At 45.6% G+C, this 15486-nt stretch overlaps 1 protein-coding gene across 1 annotated transcript in view; it reads left to right on the top strand.

Annotated features, from left to right (window-relative positions):
• HTR3B (5-hydroxytryptamine receptor 3B) overlaps positions 1-13664 on the top strand; it is a 36903-nt gene extending 23239 nt beyond the window's left edge. The window contains exons 3-9 of the mRNA XM_004585083.2: positions 1178-1222; positions 1894-2003; positions 2425-2594; positions 3127-3284; positions 11797-12007; positions 12145-12327; positions 12919-13664. Coding sequence (XP_004585140.2) covers positions 1178-1222; positions 1894-2003; positions 2425-2594; positions 3127-3284; positions 11797-12007; positions 12145-12327; positions 12919-13154 — 1113 coding nt within the window. The 3' untranslated portion in view covers positions 13155-13664. The remainder of the gene's footprint in view (positions 1-1177; positions 1223-1893; positions 2004-2424; positions 2595-3126; positions 3285-11796; positions 12008-12144; positions 12328-12918) is intronic.
• The last annotated feature ends 1822 nt before the right edge of the window (positions 13665-15486 follow it).

Raw genomic sequence — 15486 nt, 5'->3', positions numbered from 1 at the left:
ACACACTGGATTTTAATTTTCATGAAATCCCATGTATGCATCTGCTTTTCATTATTTTAATTAAAATTCCTGAGAGGAGCATCTTGGGAAAGCAAAGGTTTATTTTCATATGCAGTTTGGAAGTGATAATTCAGGATTGAGTGCCGCCAGATTATGGTGAGTGTGGACTAGAGAGAGCAGCTAGGCAGAATATGAACTCTAACAATCAACCCTCTCAAGAGAACCATCCTGCAAGGGCATGCCATCAGACCCACCTTTCAGGCACAAGTACTAGACCAAACCCCCACCCTTTATCTTGCGTGGATTTTGAGGAGACAATCCTATTCAACCCATAACAGCCCATCGATTTTTTTTCCCTTTGTGCTTCTGGTGTCATAATATCTAAGAAAGTGTTGCCTAATTCAAAGTGATGATGAATTATTTCAATGTTTTCTTCTAAGAGTTTCATAGTTTCAGATCTTCCGTTTGGGTTAATGATCCATTTTAAGTTAGTGTCTATGTGGTGTGATTCCTTTTCTTTGAATCATCAGGAACATTGTAGATCTCAAAGTTCTAGAATGTTTTTCACTTGATTATATATAAAAAAACTGTGAAGAAAGTGTTTTTTGGTTGCTGTTTTTGGAAATCTTAAAAAAAATCACTGAGTCATTGCAGAATGGAAAATCACATTTATTATAGCATCTAAAATAATACCTCATTTACATTAAGCCATTTAGTTTTTTTATAAGCATAGCAATCCAAGTAGGGATAGCTTAACAAGAATGGCTGATGAGATAACTCTACACTCTAGAAAGATTATGAATAATATTTTGATTACAAATAAAAGTTTGGTCTCATCTTTTTAGCTCAGAGTTGGCTAAAATTACAAGTCACTTTTTAACTTGATTAATGGCAGAGCAACTAATTAGAATAGAAAATAGATTAGCAAATCATTCAAGATGTCAGGCGTTGGCAAAGTGTCATTCTCTCATAAATAAATAATACAATAAAGCATATAGCAACAGGTATGCATACCAATTAGGAACTTAGAATATTCACATATGGAAGGGTGATGTTTTTAGAATCACCATTATCTTATTCAGCTTTATTTTCTTCCTCTGAGTTGTCATACTGTTGAGTTGGTCTTTGATTTATTGATATTCTGAGACTCAGAGTGGATTTTTTTTTTGTCTTGCAGGACGCACAAAATCAAAAGTTAAAAACAAGTGTGTGGTACCGTGAGGTAAATGATCATGTTTTCTTCCTTGTGTACTGGCTTTTAGATCTGCTATAAAATATAATTATTCTAAGAACCAGGTACTATCTTTGTGCTTTAAGGTGCTTAGATGTGCAACAACCCTAATTTATTAAAATCTATGTAAGATATATGGACAGAGTTTATGGTTGGGGCACTGGCTTTAAGATTTAGGTGTGGGGCCCAGCACCATAGCGTAATGATTAAGGTCCTCACCTTGGACGCACCGGGATCCCTTATGGGCGCTGGTTCTAATCCTGGCAGCTCCACTTCCCATCCAGCTCCCTGCTTGTGGCCTGGGAAAGTAGTCGAGGATGGCCCAAAGCTCTGGGACCCTGCACCCGCGTGGGAGACCCAGAAAGAAGTTCCAGGTTCCTGGCTTCGGATTGGCGCAGCACCAGCCGTGGCGGCCACTTGGGGAGTGAATCATTGGACGGGAGATCCTCCTCTCTGTGTCTCCTCCTCTCTGTACATCTGCCTTTCCAATAGAATAAATAAATCTTTTTTTAAAAAAAGATTTAGATGTGAAGTTCTCTCCCCTGATAAAGAGAATCTAGGGGCTCACAAATTGGTTTATTAATCCAAATCTCTCCCCTGTTCTTTAGTGAGATTGACCTTGCCTCATTTTGATAAATACTCTTTCTGGTCACTCACCACAGGTTTGGGATGATGAGTTTTTATCCTGGAACTCCAGCCTGTTTGATGAGATCAGCGAGATCTCCCTGCCTCGAAGTGCCATCTGGGTCCCTGATATCATCATTAATGAATTGTAAGCATGCCAGGTGTATCTTTATGGGGTTTTGGACTGCTGTGAACTTCCAGTTGCTGCTTACTTTAAGGGTTGTTCATTTTTGTTTGTTATTTTGTTTCTCAACTTGAAGGGGAACACATTGTTGGGAATAGTCAAGTCAGATGTACCATGAGTTGACTTCATCTGAGACGAAGATTTGATGAGTAATGACTGAGGTCACTCATTAAGTCTGTGTTGGCACAGTAGCCAATGAGTGAGCCTATGAGGCTGGGACTGCCTACCCTGTCTCCATCAGGGTGCATCATCTCAGGGGAAATGTCATCCCGTTCTGAGGTGCTAGGCTAGGCCTGGATCTCTCAGTCACTGCCTCCTCAGAACCAGTCTCCTGTTTGGGAAGGACTAGAGCCCCCTTTGTAACAGTTCTCTGTGTTCTTTGTAGTGTGGACACTGAACGATCCCCTGACCTTCCCTATGTGTATGTGAACTCATCTGGGACAATTAAGAACTCCAAGCCCATCCAGGTGGTCTCTGCGTGCGGTTTAGAGACATATGCCTTCCCGTTTGACGTCCAAAACTGCAGCCTGACCTTCAATAGCATCCTGCACACAGGTAAACCACGGGAGCGGCAGTTCATTTGTTGGGAAGCACACCTTCACTAGGTTGGCCCACACAAATGACAGGGTATGACATCATGCTCAGGCTCATTTTATTCTCACATTTATAACTGATTATTAAAGCTAAAGCTCTAACTACCTTCTTGCAGGTATTTGGTTCTTGCTGTAGCTCAGGCCCAGTGGACAATGTTAGAGCCCATTGCTATTGTTGGCTTGTGCAGCCTCCTGTGCCAACGAGAATGTCACAGACATCACAGGACAAGCTCTGACCTTGCCTGTCAGCTCCATTGTTCCACGGAGAGTGGAGAGTTAACTCTTAAGTCCTAAATTCATAATTGTCACAGTTGTGTGTGTGTGTGTTTGTGTGTGTGACTAGAATAAAATCAAGACTAGTAATGCTGTATTTTGGGGACGGGGAAGGGTGGGGAACAGGAGAAAAAAAAGGGTCTGAATTGGGAGGAAAACGTGTGCTGATGCTGGCGCCTCAGTCTCTACCTAGGGAAGTCTATTGCTTCTGTTGTTTCCAGTGGAAGATGTAGACCTGGCCTTCCTGAGGAGCAGGGAAGACATCAACCGCGACAACATGGTTTTTCTGAATGACAGCGAGTGGGAACTGCTTTCTGTGTCATCTGTGTACAGCATCCAGCAGAGCAGCATCGGAGATTTTGCACAGATTCAGTTCAATGTAGGTTCTGCCCCTGCTGCCCCATTTTGCTGCAGTCCCTGGCTTCCTTTCCTGGGCTGCAGGATCCTTGTTCCATTCCGGATCCTCAGTTATGAACATCCAAAAACAGATGCGTCAGTGGCTTTGCACATGCAGCTGCACCCCAGCATTGCAGAGAATGGTGGTCCAAGGAGAGACCCTGGACCCCTGCTGGGGATACCACCCAAGTGCATGGGGAGAACATGCTGCTCAAATACCAGAGACCCAAACCAGCCCCTTCTGTAGAGATCCTCTTTGAACACATACTAATATTACAACTTCTTATTGCTACTAAAGAAAAAAAATCAAGGAAATTCACACAACAAACAGAAAACTCTCATTAGCATTAGTGTTCTGAGTGAATTATCAATTCTAGATGATTACATTTTATCTTGGGTATCTGAAGAGATTGGCCCAATCATTGCCAGCAGCACCCTCAGAAACCACTGGTGGCTTCTGGATCAGAGGGGACAACGTCCTGAACAGGACATGAAGAGAAAGCATCCCTAGGGGTGCTGCATCCCTGGGCATGCTCTTAGCTGTGCTGCTCTTGGGTGCATCACCTGTGGTCAGGGGGCCATGGGATGCAGGCTAGTGAAGCCTGCTGCTTTGTATCATAGAGGCAGCATGTCTCCCAGTAAGGCCAATGCAGCTACTAGGCTTACGTCATTAGTATTCAGGGGTCCCCTTGGCTTTACTGCAAGTCAGCTAGTGGTGGCCATCATGGTAGAGAGGAGGGACAGGGGAGGACACCTTCATGCCAAATCATAGATCTAAATGGAAAGCAGTGACGTGAGCAGGTCAGAACTGCACACAAGGTGAAGGTTCCTAGAGACAAGACAGGAACAAGAAGGATAATGTTGACCAGTGCTTCAGTTGTAAAGGAGATACTAAAGGATGGCAGAGAAATAAGCTCTTACTGAGAACACAGGTGTCCCTGTATTGGTCCAGCAAAGCTCTGACATAGCTGTGATGTAAATTTGACACATGAATAACACTGGCTGATAACGAATCCCAACCCACATCTTCCTAGCACTGGAGTTTTGGTACTGGCCTGGAATGTTGCTTGTTTTTTAGCAAATCTAGCATTGTGGCCTGTTTGTCCACTTTTTTTTTTTTTTTTTTAAGTGAGGGAAAGGAAGAAAAAAAAAGAAAGGTTTAAAAAAATTTCAATGAGTTTCTTGGCTAAGAGTAAACACCTCATTAATTTTAAAGATATCAGCCCACAAACATTATTAATGCAGCTCGAATAATGGCGAGCATTAACAGGAAATGCGAGGGAGTACCACGTGCAAGGTGCAACATAGTCACCTACCAAGCGCTCCAGAGAGCACTGCACACATCATTACCTACACTGCATGGAGGAGACGAGCAGGTAAACAAACCTGCACATGTGCACACACTCACACATATTCCATGGAACAGCTATTATTCACAGTTACATGCCACTGTTCACGCTGGATAATAATTTGTCAACAGTCCCTGAAGCTTTCCTGTGATGAGCAAGAAATGGTAAGAGATTGCTTAACAAAGGGGAGGTCCGTGAGTCTAGAAGTCATGGTCCCGATACCTGGCTTGAATCCCTGCTGCTCTTCCTTCCCGTTAATGTTTGCATGGAGGCTGGCTTCGTTTCATTTCTTGGAGCATTTCCCCAAACCCCTTTGCTCTGGTGGCTCACATGGGTGTCTAGCTGAGTGGCTTCTATCCTGGTCTTCAGAACAACTCCCAAGTAGAGTCACAGATCATATGTACTTGGCAGGGCAGGGTACTAGACTTGGGAGAAATTCTTCAGCTTTGGAAAGACACAGGTTCAGCATCTATCACAGCTCTCCATCTCTCTTAACCCCATCGCGGCAATATACACTGTGCCTGAGCTTACTGCCCACACATCCCACTCTGAATTTAGCATCCCAGGTATCCAGATGCCCTTCAATTGTTCTTGGCCAGCGAAGTGAAATTCAGAGTCCAGTTCCATTCCAACATGGGCCTCACCAGTGTCCTAACGGGAAAGGGCCAACTCATCTTAATCTAATCATTCACCAAGTCTCAGTTCAGGCTACCCAGCAGGAGGTTGAGGACAGGTGGGGCAGGCAGGCGAGGCAACAATCTATTCTAAATACATCATCGCCCTGGGCCTGATGGGCACTGCTGCCATTTATACTTAATCAAAAGCTCCGGATGCCCTGTTAGTTCCAACTTAATGTGCAATCATAGCTGTGGGCTCCGGGACACGTATTGTTTATCTGAGGGCATTGCTGACGCTTTGGAGTCAGGCTGCATTCCACAGGGGGCCCAGAACGTAGGCACTTGTCCCTACAAGGATGTCTGTGTGCAGCCTGGGACCTGATCCAGCAGTGATGGGAGGGGAGGCTTCCTGCAATACATTATCGGAGGTGCCGGCTCCCAGAAACAGCAGGGTGAGCATTCGATTTCTGTATGGCAGGGTTTTAAAAAAAAAGTAACAATGAGAGTAGGAGTAAGAGAATGTAGGGATAAAATTTAGGAATTTATGTTGGATGGAAAAGGGTGCACAGCTGTGGGGACTAAGCTGAGCCCAACCACAGACATCTTCCCACCAAGCAAAAGGCTCATTCAGGCAGGAGTTGGGGTGCCTGCAGGGTGTAACAGAGGATACAAAGGGGGTTTTTTTGGGAGGAGAAAGATGCTTCATTTATACTTTTCCTTTCTTTTCTTCTTCTTCTTTTTCTTTTGTAGATTAGTGTTTTTTGTTGAGATAACCATTGATTGCAGCTCATATACTTGATAGAAGCTTCTGAGTGTGTACATGGACACACACACAAAGGAGAGAGAGGGGGGATTTACAGCTCTATATATCTTTCCAGGGTCACTTAAGCAGTATAGGGATCACCAACTTTCTGCCAATCTAGCATGATAACTCACAGTCCAGATCCAAGAAGCTCCCACTCCAGCACAGGATCTCACTCGCCTGACGGCATCTTTCCCCTTCGTTCTGAACTGGGAATGTTGGGAGGGGCTTGGAAGAGGAGGCAAATGGCCTCCTGTATGAAGTGTGAGTCTGGGCGTCAAAATTCCAACTATGTCATAAAGACGGTCATGCAAAATTGAGTACTCGTGGGGTCTACCGCCAAGGAGGCCATTAGAGGCTAACCTTGGGGCCTATTCCATCTCCAAGGAGCTCTCCACACACACATTCTGAATTAGATTGATCTCTTTCATTAACATGAATAGGCTCCAAATACCTTTGTGTACTTATTATTACCTGGCTTTAATGGATAATGAAATTGTGGCATAATATTGCTAACACCTGAAGGGTGTCTAATGGAGAACACGGACTGAAACTAAAGTGTTTTGCTTCTCTTTGGAATTTAAAGGCATCAGCTCCTTTAGTCCATTGGAAATGATGGGCTGTGGGCAGGGCCAGTTGTGTAGGGAGCCGTGTCTCGCTGAGCTGGTGACATTCCGTTCCTGCCCTTCCCAGGCCCAGCAGGAACTTGACATGATCCGCAGCAGTGCTCTCGGTAGGGTAGCGCTCACCTGTGGGTAAAAGCAGCGTTATCAGCCAACTCCAACTCTGTCCCATGAACGTCTTTTGAGCTTTTATCAAGCACCAGGTTCAACGGTAAACAGGACATAACAATCAACAAAACAAGGCTCCTGATCTCCACCACCATTCTCAAAACCTGCCCAGTAGGAGACTTAATGACTGTCAGCACAAACAGCATTTTCTGTGTGCCAGGGACAATGTTAAAGCGTTTGTTCATCTAGTCCTTGCCTCCCCATGCTTGAAGTGGGTGCATTGAGGTACACAGCAGCTCCTTACTTAACAGATATTGCATGATGATAGAGCCTGGACTTGCACCCAGGCAATGTGACTCCAAAAACAGGGTACCTTTGCCTCTATCACACTGACACACAACTTGCCACTGCACAGTATAGTCCAGCTCCATTCTCTGCCATCTACCCGCTATGCATTCCTATGTGGGCCGCCTGTGTTGGTCTCACAAAAATTCCATGATGAGGTACTCCAAACTAAGTTCTGGAGGCATGGAAGTCTGAAACTAAGGCTTGGTTCCCTTCAGGACCTCTGAAGGAGGTTCTACTCCCAGGCTCTCTTCCAGCTCTGGTAGTTGCTGGCGGCCCTTGGTATTCCTTGGCTTTTAGACGCACCACTCCATCCTCTGCCTTCATCTTTCTGTGGCCCTCTCTGGAAGCTTCCTCTCTTAGGCACAGCAGCCATATTAGAAAAAGGGTCCACTCTGCTCTAGGAAGATCTCATCTTATTCACAACTTCAGTGAGCCTATTTCAAAATAGGGCCACATTCTGAGGAAGGACACAATTTCTTGGGGGCTACTATTTAACGCAGTGCAGCCAGCCTACTACCCTATGCCCGTTCCTCCCGTGATAAAATTCATAGTTGCATCACAAGCGAAATACCTTCATTGCATCCCAATACCCCAGAAAGTCTTAACTCATTTCAGTGTCAATTCTAGGTCCAAAATGTCATCTAAGTAATAACTCCAAAGGCCTAGAATCTTATTACCTAAATCGTATAAATCAGGAACAGGCTCTGGTCTATTAAGGTGCTCAGTTGCTCTGTGCCCACAAAATTGTGAAGCAGCCAACTTCCAGAGACTGCTCCAGATCCCATAGCAGTCCTGTCCTACCCACAGGACTTCTAAGTCCAGTACTTAATGCCTGGCAACCTGCTCATGTTTAAGGAATAAAGGGTTCTGAAGATCAAATGAAAAGATGAAAATATTTCTGGAAACTGTATGATAAAGTTAGGTGGGGTTTTTGTTTTTGTTTTTGTTTTTTTTGGTGTGGTTTTGGAGGGCCTATCTGTACAGGAGAGTTTAGTGCTTTGTGTCGCAGCAACTCTGTCTACCCTTTCACTTGTGTCCTTGTCTTCTGCTCCCAGCTGCTAGAGGAATAGCCTGCTGGCAGGATCAGCTGCTTTGCTTGTGGGGTTTGGTGCATACCAACCACTTGTTCAAAAAGTTTCAGGAATCTCTAAATGCCACTAGTAGAGCATTAAGCCAAGTGTGGGGCCTTTCCATGTGTGGCCACGTGTAACTGCCCAGTTTACATCCCCCATAAAGCCAACAGCTGCCCAGCCTCTTAGCTCTTGCTCTATTTTTTCCCTGATACTCTGGGGACATGTACTCTGATAAAATGGTACTTTCTCAAAAATCAGGGACCTTGAGCAGTCAGCCACCTGTCAGTGGTTCTGGCCCAGTGTTGAAGCATCTGCAGAAGCCTCTGGTGCAGGAGTTATCTCAGCCTGTGGTAGCCATTGGACTTAGCTTAAAGAGCAGACCAGTTCATCTTAGATGTACTCAAGATGTTTGGCAAATAAACTGTTTTGTTAAAAAGGTGGAAATCAGAGGCATGAAGAGTTTGTCTGCTCCCCCAGGGCCGCTGAAATCAGCCCGTAGAGACACTTGAAATGGGAGAAGCTCGGAACTCCATTCTCTTGGCCTAAGTCTGGGCTCTTCCATGTTGCTGATTATCCTGTTCTTCAGCTTGGTATTCTTGAGTTCTGCCCCCCCCCCCTTCTGTAATATCTGCCATGGAGTATCTAGGATGTCCCATTTTCACCTTCCAGAGACAGCAGGCTTGCTCATCCCTGCCAACCCCGAAAGGCAAGATCATCAACGGTCCTTGTTAGGTCACAACACAAACCCCCAGGGGGACCCTGACTATCTAACTCCCTTTCCTCTGTCCCCAACTTAACCAGAACTGGCTCAGTCACAGTTGAGATGGGAGCTAGAGAGGTGCAGGTTGATGGTAGTTAATTCTCTTATTGTTTTTCTTGTTGACTGCACTTTGGTAGAAATGTGTTTTAACCAAATTATTGCAAAGCACTGAGTGTCTCTGTGGTTTAGATACCTGCAACCAATTATGTTTAATGTGGAAGACAATAGCCAGACTACAATCCACCAAATGGCTCTGGCCTGCTACGCTCCACTGAGTCGGGATGCACTCCCAGACCTGACAGGTGGGGAACCCCAGCTCTCTTCAGTGGGGTGATATCTGAACTCCTGCCCCAAACCTCTGCTCTATTAGCCTCTGCACTTTCTCTTGGCATACTTCCAGAGCAGGAGAGGACCACAGGGAGATCTGAGGTCTGGTGGGATTGAGGGCTGCAGCTATGCTGTAGTCAGAAAGAACACGGGCTTCAAAGCTAGAAGGCATGAGGAACTCAACTTATATGTGGGGCCAGGGCTTTTTTTTTTTTAATTTATTCATTTTTATTGCAAAGTCAGACATACAGAAAGGAGGAGATACAGAAAGATCTTCTTTCTGCTAATTCATTCCCAAGTGGCTACAACTACCAGAGTTGAGCTGATCCGAAGCCAGAAGCTTCAGCCAGGTGTACTATGCAGGTGCAGGGTCCCAAAGCTTTAGGCCATCCTCTACTACTTTCCCAGGCCACAAGCAGGGAGCTAGATTGGAAGTGAAGTAGACAGGACACGAACCAGTGCCCATATGGGATCCTAGTCATTGAGCCATTGTGCTAGGCCCAAGGGCCTGAGCTTTATTATCAAAAATCCACAAAATAGAAGATACTACCTACTAACAAGTTTGTAATGAGGAGTAAATACATCACATCATACACATGAAAGCACCTCACATGCCATCTGACTCCTGGAGAGCATTCCTTTGTTGGCCGATTGGAGCAATGGGAGATTCCAGATTCTTTCTTTCTCCAAATCCACTAGCAAAAGGCCTGGAATGTTCTTTTTCCCGGTACACATCTATTGAACACCCACTATAAAATAGGCCTTATTTTGGTCTCATGGTTGGGGGGATATCACCTCCCTAGGGTTACAATAAGGTGAGGGTACAGAGTAGTACAGCCCTGCCTTTCCCTGGCTTCTCTTTAGGAAAGATGGGAAGAGAGAATGTGTTTGTTTGTTTGTTTGTTTGTTTATGTTTTAATTTACATCGGAAAGGCAGATATACAGAGAAGAGAGAAAAAGAATAAGATTTTCCATCCCCTGGTTTACTCCCCTAGTGGCCACCACGTTGGAGCTGAATTGATCCAAAGCCAGGAACCAGGAGCTTCTTCTGGGTCTCTCACGTGGGTGCAGGGTCCCAAGGCTTTGGGCCATTTTCTATTGCTTTTCCAGGTCACAAGCAGGGAGCTGGATGGGAATTGGGTAGCCAGGACCTGAACCAACACCCATATGGAATCCTGGCACATGCAAGGCAAGGACTTTAGCCACTAGGCTACCGCACTGGGCCCAGAACATGTGTTATTGCAGTTTCCCATCACCATCCCAGAGGAGCTAGGTATAAAGAAAGTGACAGTCATAGTGATTTCATGAGACCCCGGAGAGTTGTGTCTGGTCCCCATAGTGCAGGCCAAGCAGGGCAGTGTTCCTCTAAGAGATCCTTGCCCTCTGCTTGCCCCAGTTCTTGCTCCTGGAGACTGAGCTTTTGCTCCATACAGATGGAATCCCTGGTCAGGCCTGACAAAGTACGGAGACAGGAAGAACAGAGGCAGGAGATGGGAGGGAGGGAGGGAGGTGGATAAGGCAGTGCTTATCTTGCCATGTTCAGCCAAAAACAATCGCCAGGCTGGCCACACTCCTAGGAGAACCTGCCCCGCCGCCTGCACTGACACTGCACTGCTCTCTCTGGCCTTGCAGTCTGGTCTTCCACTCCCAGCCCTCAGCTCCTCTGGGCCTGAGTGGGAGCAGCCTCCCACCCTCCAAAGCACCAGGGCAGCCCTACATCCAGCCCACACCGCGCAAATAGCCCCTTTATTGAGCTCTCCTGAAATTCCACAGTTTAGATGTGCTATTCATTCTTACCCAGACTCTGATAGATACACAAGTGTTAAAGATCAAGGGCATTCCAGGTAAGAAGACAGACCAAACTGAAAGCATCCCAGATCCATTGCATAGTCAGTGCTTTAAGAAGAAAGGATTTGGCTTTGAAAGTTTCTCACTGGCTGTATAATTTTGGATAAGGAAGTCAACCTCTTTGAGCCTCAGTCTCCTCACTTGTGAAATGGAGACAGCAATGCCCAACCCTTAGACCTGTGAGAACTGAACAGGTAAAGCAGATGTGATGCTTCAAAAGGTTTTTGGGGACATGGAATAAAACAGTAAGTTTATTTTTGGTGCGAAAGATTCTGAAATGCTTACACATAGTTTTTTTCATCAAATTTTGAAGACCTCTTGAACACATAGATTTTTTTTTTTTTACTAAAAATAAGTTAATCTTTTAATTCCATTTCCCACAAACTATTTGACTTGTATGTTTGTAACAGTCTAGTGCCTGGCTCACAGCGAGTGGCAAATAACTGTTTCTTATAATTATTACAACTGTTTGTTCTGTGTTGAGCCTTAAAGGATTTTTCCCCTATTTTGTAGAACACAAAATAAACCTCAACTACTCAGAATGTTCAGATTATGCAAACAGTGGGACTTTGTAGATTGTTCCTGACTATGGACTTGGCCAGTCATGAGTCTGTCTAACAGATGTCTTGTCCCTGGCCAGGTGGTGATTCGCAGGCGTCCATTGGTCTATGTTGTGAGCCTGCTAATTCCAAGTATCTTCTTAATGCTTGTGGATCTGGGGAGCTTCTATCTGCCACCCAACTGCCGCACGAGGATCGTGTTCAAGACCAGTGTGCTGGTGGGCTATACTGTCTTCAGGGTCAACATGTCAAATGAAGTGCCTCGGAGTGCAGGGAGCACCCCTCTGATTGGTAAGCAGCCTCAGGGCTTCCAGACACCCATCTTAGGTGACACCTGCCAAAGATGTGCTGCTGCATTGCAAACTACAGGAGGAAGAGGATCAGAGCCTCTGCTAACTCTGCCTTCTCTGCTCTGCCTCTTCTCCCAGGGGTCTTCTTCACCGTCTGCATGGCCTTCTTAGTCCTCAGCTTATCCAAGTCCATCCTGCTGGTCAAATTCCTCCACGATGAGCAGCACAGTGGGCAGGAACAGTCCCTCTTGTGCCTTCTAGGGGACACCGAGGCTAACAGACCCAGAATGGAACCCAGAGCCCAGCACGCTGGGCTAACAGGTTTGTGAAAATTAATGAGATCACTGCTGTATCATGCTGTATCATTCTCAAAACTGATCCCCCACTCTTAAGGTACCAGGCTGTGTTCTATGAAATATTAAAACACCTGCTTTTTGGCCTCCACATTGCAGGCTGCCTCCCATTTACCAGCCCCCTCTCTTTTTAAAGTTTTCCCATTTCAACTATTTAACCAAATAATTGATTCCAGTACTGGTCTGGGCACATGCATGTGCACACACGCATATACATACATACACATACATTGAGCTTGTATGTATTATAGTTCTAGTTGTTCAACGTGAAAAGTAAAGCTCAGAGTCAGCTAAAGTTGACTCAGGAAGCTCAGAAAAATCTCCTAGTTGGATCTAGCTCCCACACAGCCAACTTACATAATAGAGCTCTGACTTGTTCTCCCAGATTCCCTTCAGTTCAGCCCTGCCTCTCCTAAGTTGGCAATGGAGTGGGATCCCACCTCAAACACAAGCCAGTGCCCAGTTCTGCTGGATGCATCTAGCCGCTTCAATGGAAAATTCCAGGGGGGCCTTGGGAGCTCCTGGGCTCACCTGAGGGTATGTTTCCTCTGTCCCGCAGGATCCTCAACTTGGCAAGACCAGCAGGCCCAGGCAGGGACCCTGAATGAAGTCTGGCTACAGCTCCAGTTCATCCACAACTCCCTTCGGAGTCAGGACCAGGTGGACCAGCAGGAGGCTGAGTGGCTGGCCCTCCTCTACCGCTTTGACCAGCTGCTCTTCTGGAGCTACTTTGCTGTGCTGGGGCTGTACACCATCACCCTGGGTTCCCTCTGGGCACTGTGGAGTGGTTTGTGATGGCTGTAATGGGCTCGTCTCCTTCACGTGCTAGAATTGTTCTTGTTGAGGGCACTGAAGGAGAAGGAATGGTGGATTTGGAAGTCCTCTCCCCATTGCTTCTTTTCACTAAGGCTTAGTATAGCATCCAGCAGACCTAGGGGCAATACATTCATGATGAAACTGTCTAAACAGTACAAGCTACACAAGAAAACATAGCCTTCCTTTATATCCCAGTACATTTCCCCCAAAGTAGTTGTCCTTTGCAATTCCTTTCAGGAAACTTCCAGGCTTATATGTGCATACATGTATGTTTAGACAGCTTCTTTTTTTTTAAGTGTAGGGGGTTGCATTATGGCTTAGACCCACTGCCATGCCTGTGATGATGGTATCCCATATGAGCACTGATTGAGTCACGGCTGCTCCGCTTCTGATTCAGCTCCCTGCTTATGGAAAAGCAGAAGACAAGCCAGGTATTTGGAGACACAGGATCCTGGCTTCAGTCTGATCCAGCACCGGCTGTTGTGGAAATCAGGCAGTTCTGCATCTCTCTCTCTGTGTAACTCTTTCAATTAAATAAACAAAAAAATTTTTTAGGTATAAGATTACTGCATCTTTGAGTCTTTCCTTTGTCATTTACTCAACACAATCTTTACTGAGTGCTGATTAAGTCCTAGACATTGTTAGGCACACCAGAGGGGACAAACAGATCAGTCACATATCAGTCTTCATTAGATTTGATCTCACAGTCAGCCTTGTCCCAACCAGAACACAAAAATCTCCACCAGCCCACACCTTTTGGAAGCTCTTGTTTCCAGTTATCTAGCCAAGCCCACTGCCTCCATCTCCCTCTGGGGCCTCCCCAGCAGTGCAACTTTGCTGGAGCAAATCCAGGTACCAAGACTTCAGGGAAGAATCTGGCACAAATTTCAATGAGCACACACCCTGGGTAAGGCACACAACCCATGGTCCTTGAGTTCAAGGGATTTAAGATCGAATGTCTTTGCACTAGCCGTCCAGGGCTACCACATTTAAATACTGCACATTGGGTGGCTTAAACCAAGATTTTTTAAAAACCAGTTTAGGGGGCTGGAAGTTTAAGGTCAAAGTGCAGGCAGAGTTAGTTTCTTCTGAAATCTCTCTCCTTGGCTTGCCTATTGCTGACTTTCTGATGAGGCGTCTCGTGGCCTTTTCTGTGTGTGTGCACATGTCTATGCCCAGTCTTCCTCTTCTTACAAGGACACCAATCGTATTGGGTGAAGGACCACCCATAAAGACCCTATTTAACCTTCATTCCTTCTTTCAAGGAGCATTCTTTTGGTCAACCTATGCAGTTTTTTCAGGACACAAATCACTAACATTCATATCACTGTGGAGGTTTGTTACTTGCAGAGTCACGAGTGAGCAGCGTGGAGACCCAGGGAGGAGCTGCAGACAGAGTCTGAAGGTGATTCACTGCTGGCAGAGTCCCCTCTTCTTCCAGGAAGGTCATTCTTCTTCTATTAAGGTCAAAACCAACTGGAAGGGGCTCGGCAGCGTGGCCTAGTGGCTAAGGTCCTCGCCTTGATCCCATATGGCCGCTGATTCTAATCCCGGTGGCTCCACTTCCTCTCTATCTCTCCTCCTCTCAGTATATCTGACTTTGTAATAAAAATAAAATAAATCTTTTTAAAAAAAAAAAAAACCAACTGGAAAAGGTCTGCCGACATGATGGAAGTTATCGGTTCTATTCAAGATCTACTTATTTAAATTTTCATTTCATCTAAAAGTGCCTTCCTAGAAACATCTAAAAGAATATTTGCCCCAATATTTAAGTACTGGGGCCTAGCAAGTTGACATGTAAAATTATCCCCACAGTTTCAGTGGTCTCTCACTCACTGCCCACCTGTGCACACAGCCACTAGGCCAGAACAGCAGAGCCCTGGTCACCTGGCACCCGAATCCTAATATAAAAATCCAATGTTCCTCGCCTAAAATACCCTTCCTTAACATTTGCCTTTCTTTGCTTTTCATTGTTTCACACTGTAGTCTTCACTCCAGCCAAGCCATCCTCCTCAGAAGCTTATTTGCATCTAAGCTTCTACTTCTGTTCCATCCATTCCTCTTTTGCTTCACCAATCTGTGTGTCAACTCTGTTACAGAACGCTGTCCCAAATAACATCCTCCCTCTGTATTTCTCACCGGATCTCCCCCATGGCTCTCTTCAACGTCTCTATCTTACATTGCCTTATACTGTTTTCCTTTGGAATGCCTTGTGGCCTCTCTTATATCGATGCACACATGTGCATGTGTGTGTGCACGTGTGATTTATCAAGCAGGCCACACACTCCTAGCACCATTAACCTGGTTTCTC

Source organism: Ochotona princeps, chromosome 4, assembly GCF_030435755.1.
Source record: "Ochotona princeps isolate mOchPri1 chromosome 4, mOchPri1.hap1, whole genome shotgun sequence".
Classification (NCBI taxonomy): Eukaryota; Metazoa; Chordata; class Mammalia; order Lagomorpha; family Ochotonidae; genus Ochotona; species Ochotona princeps.
This window is presented reverse-complemented; position numbering and strand designations above follow the sequence as displayed.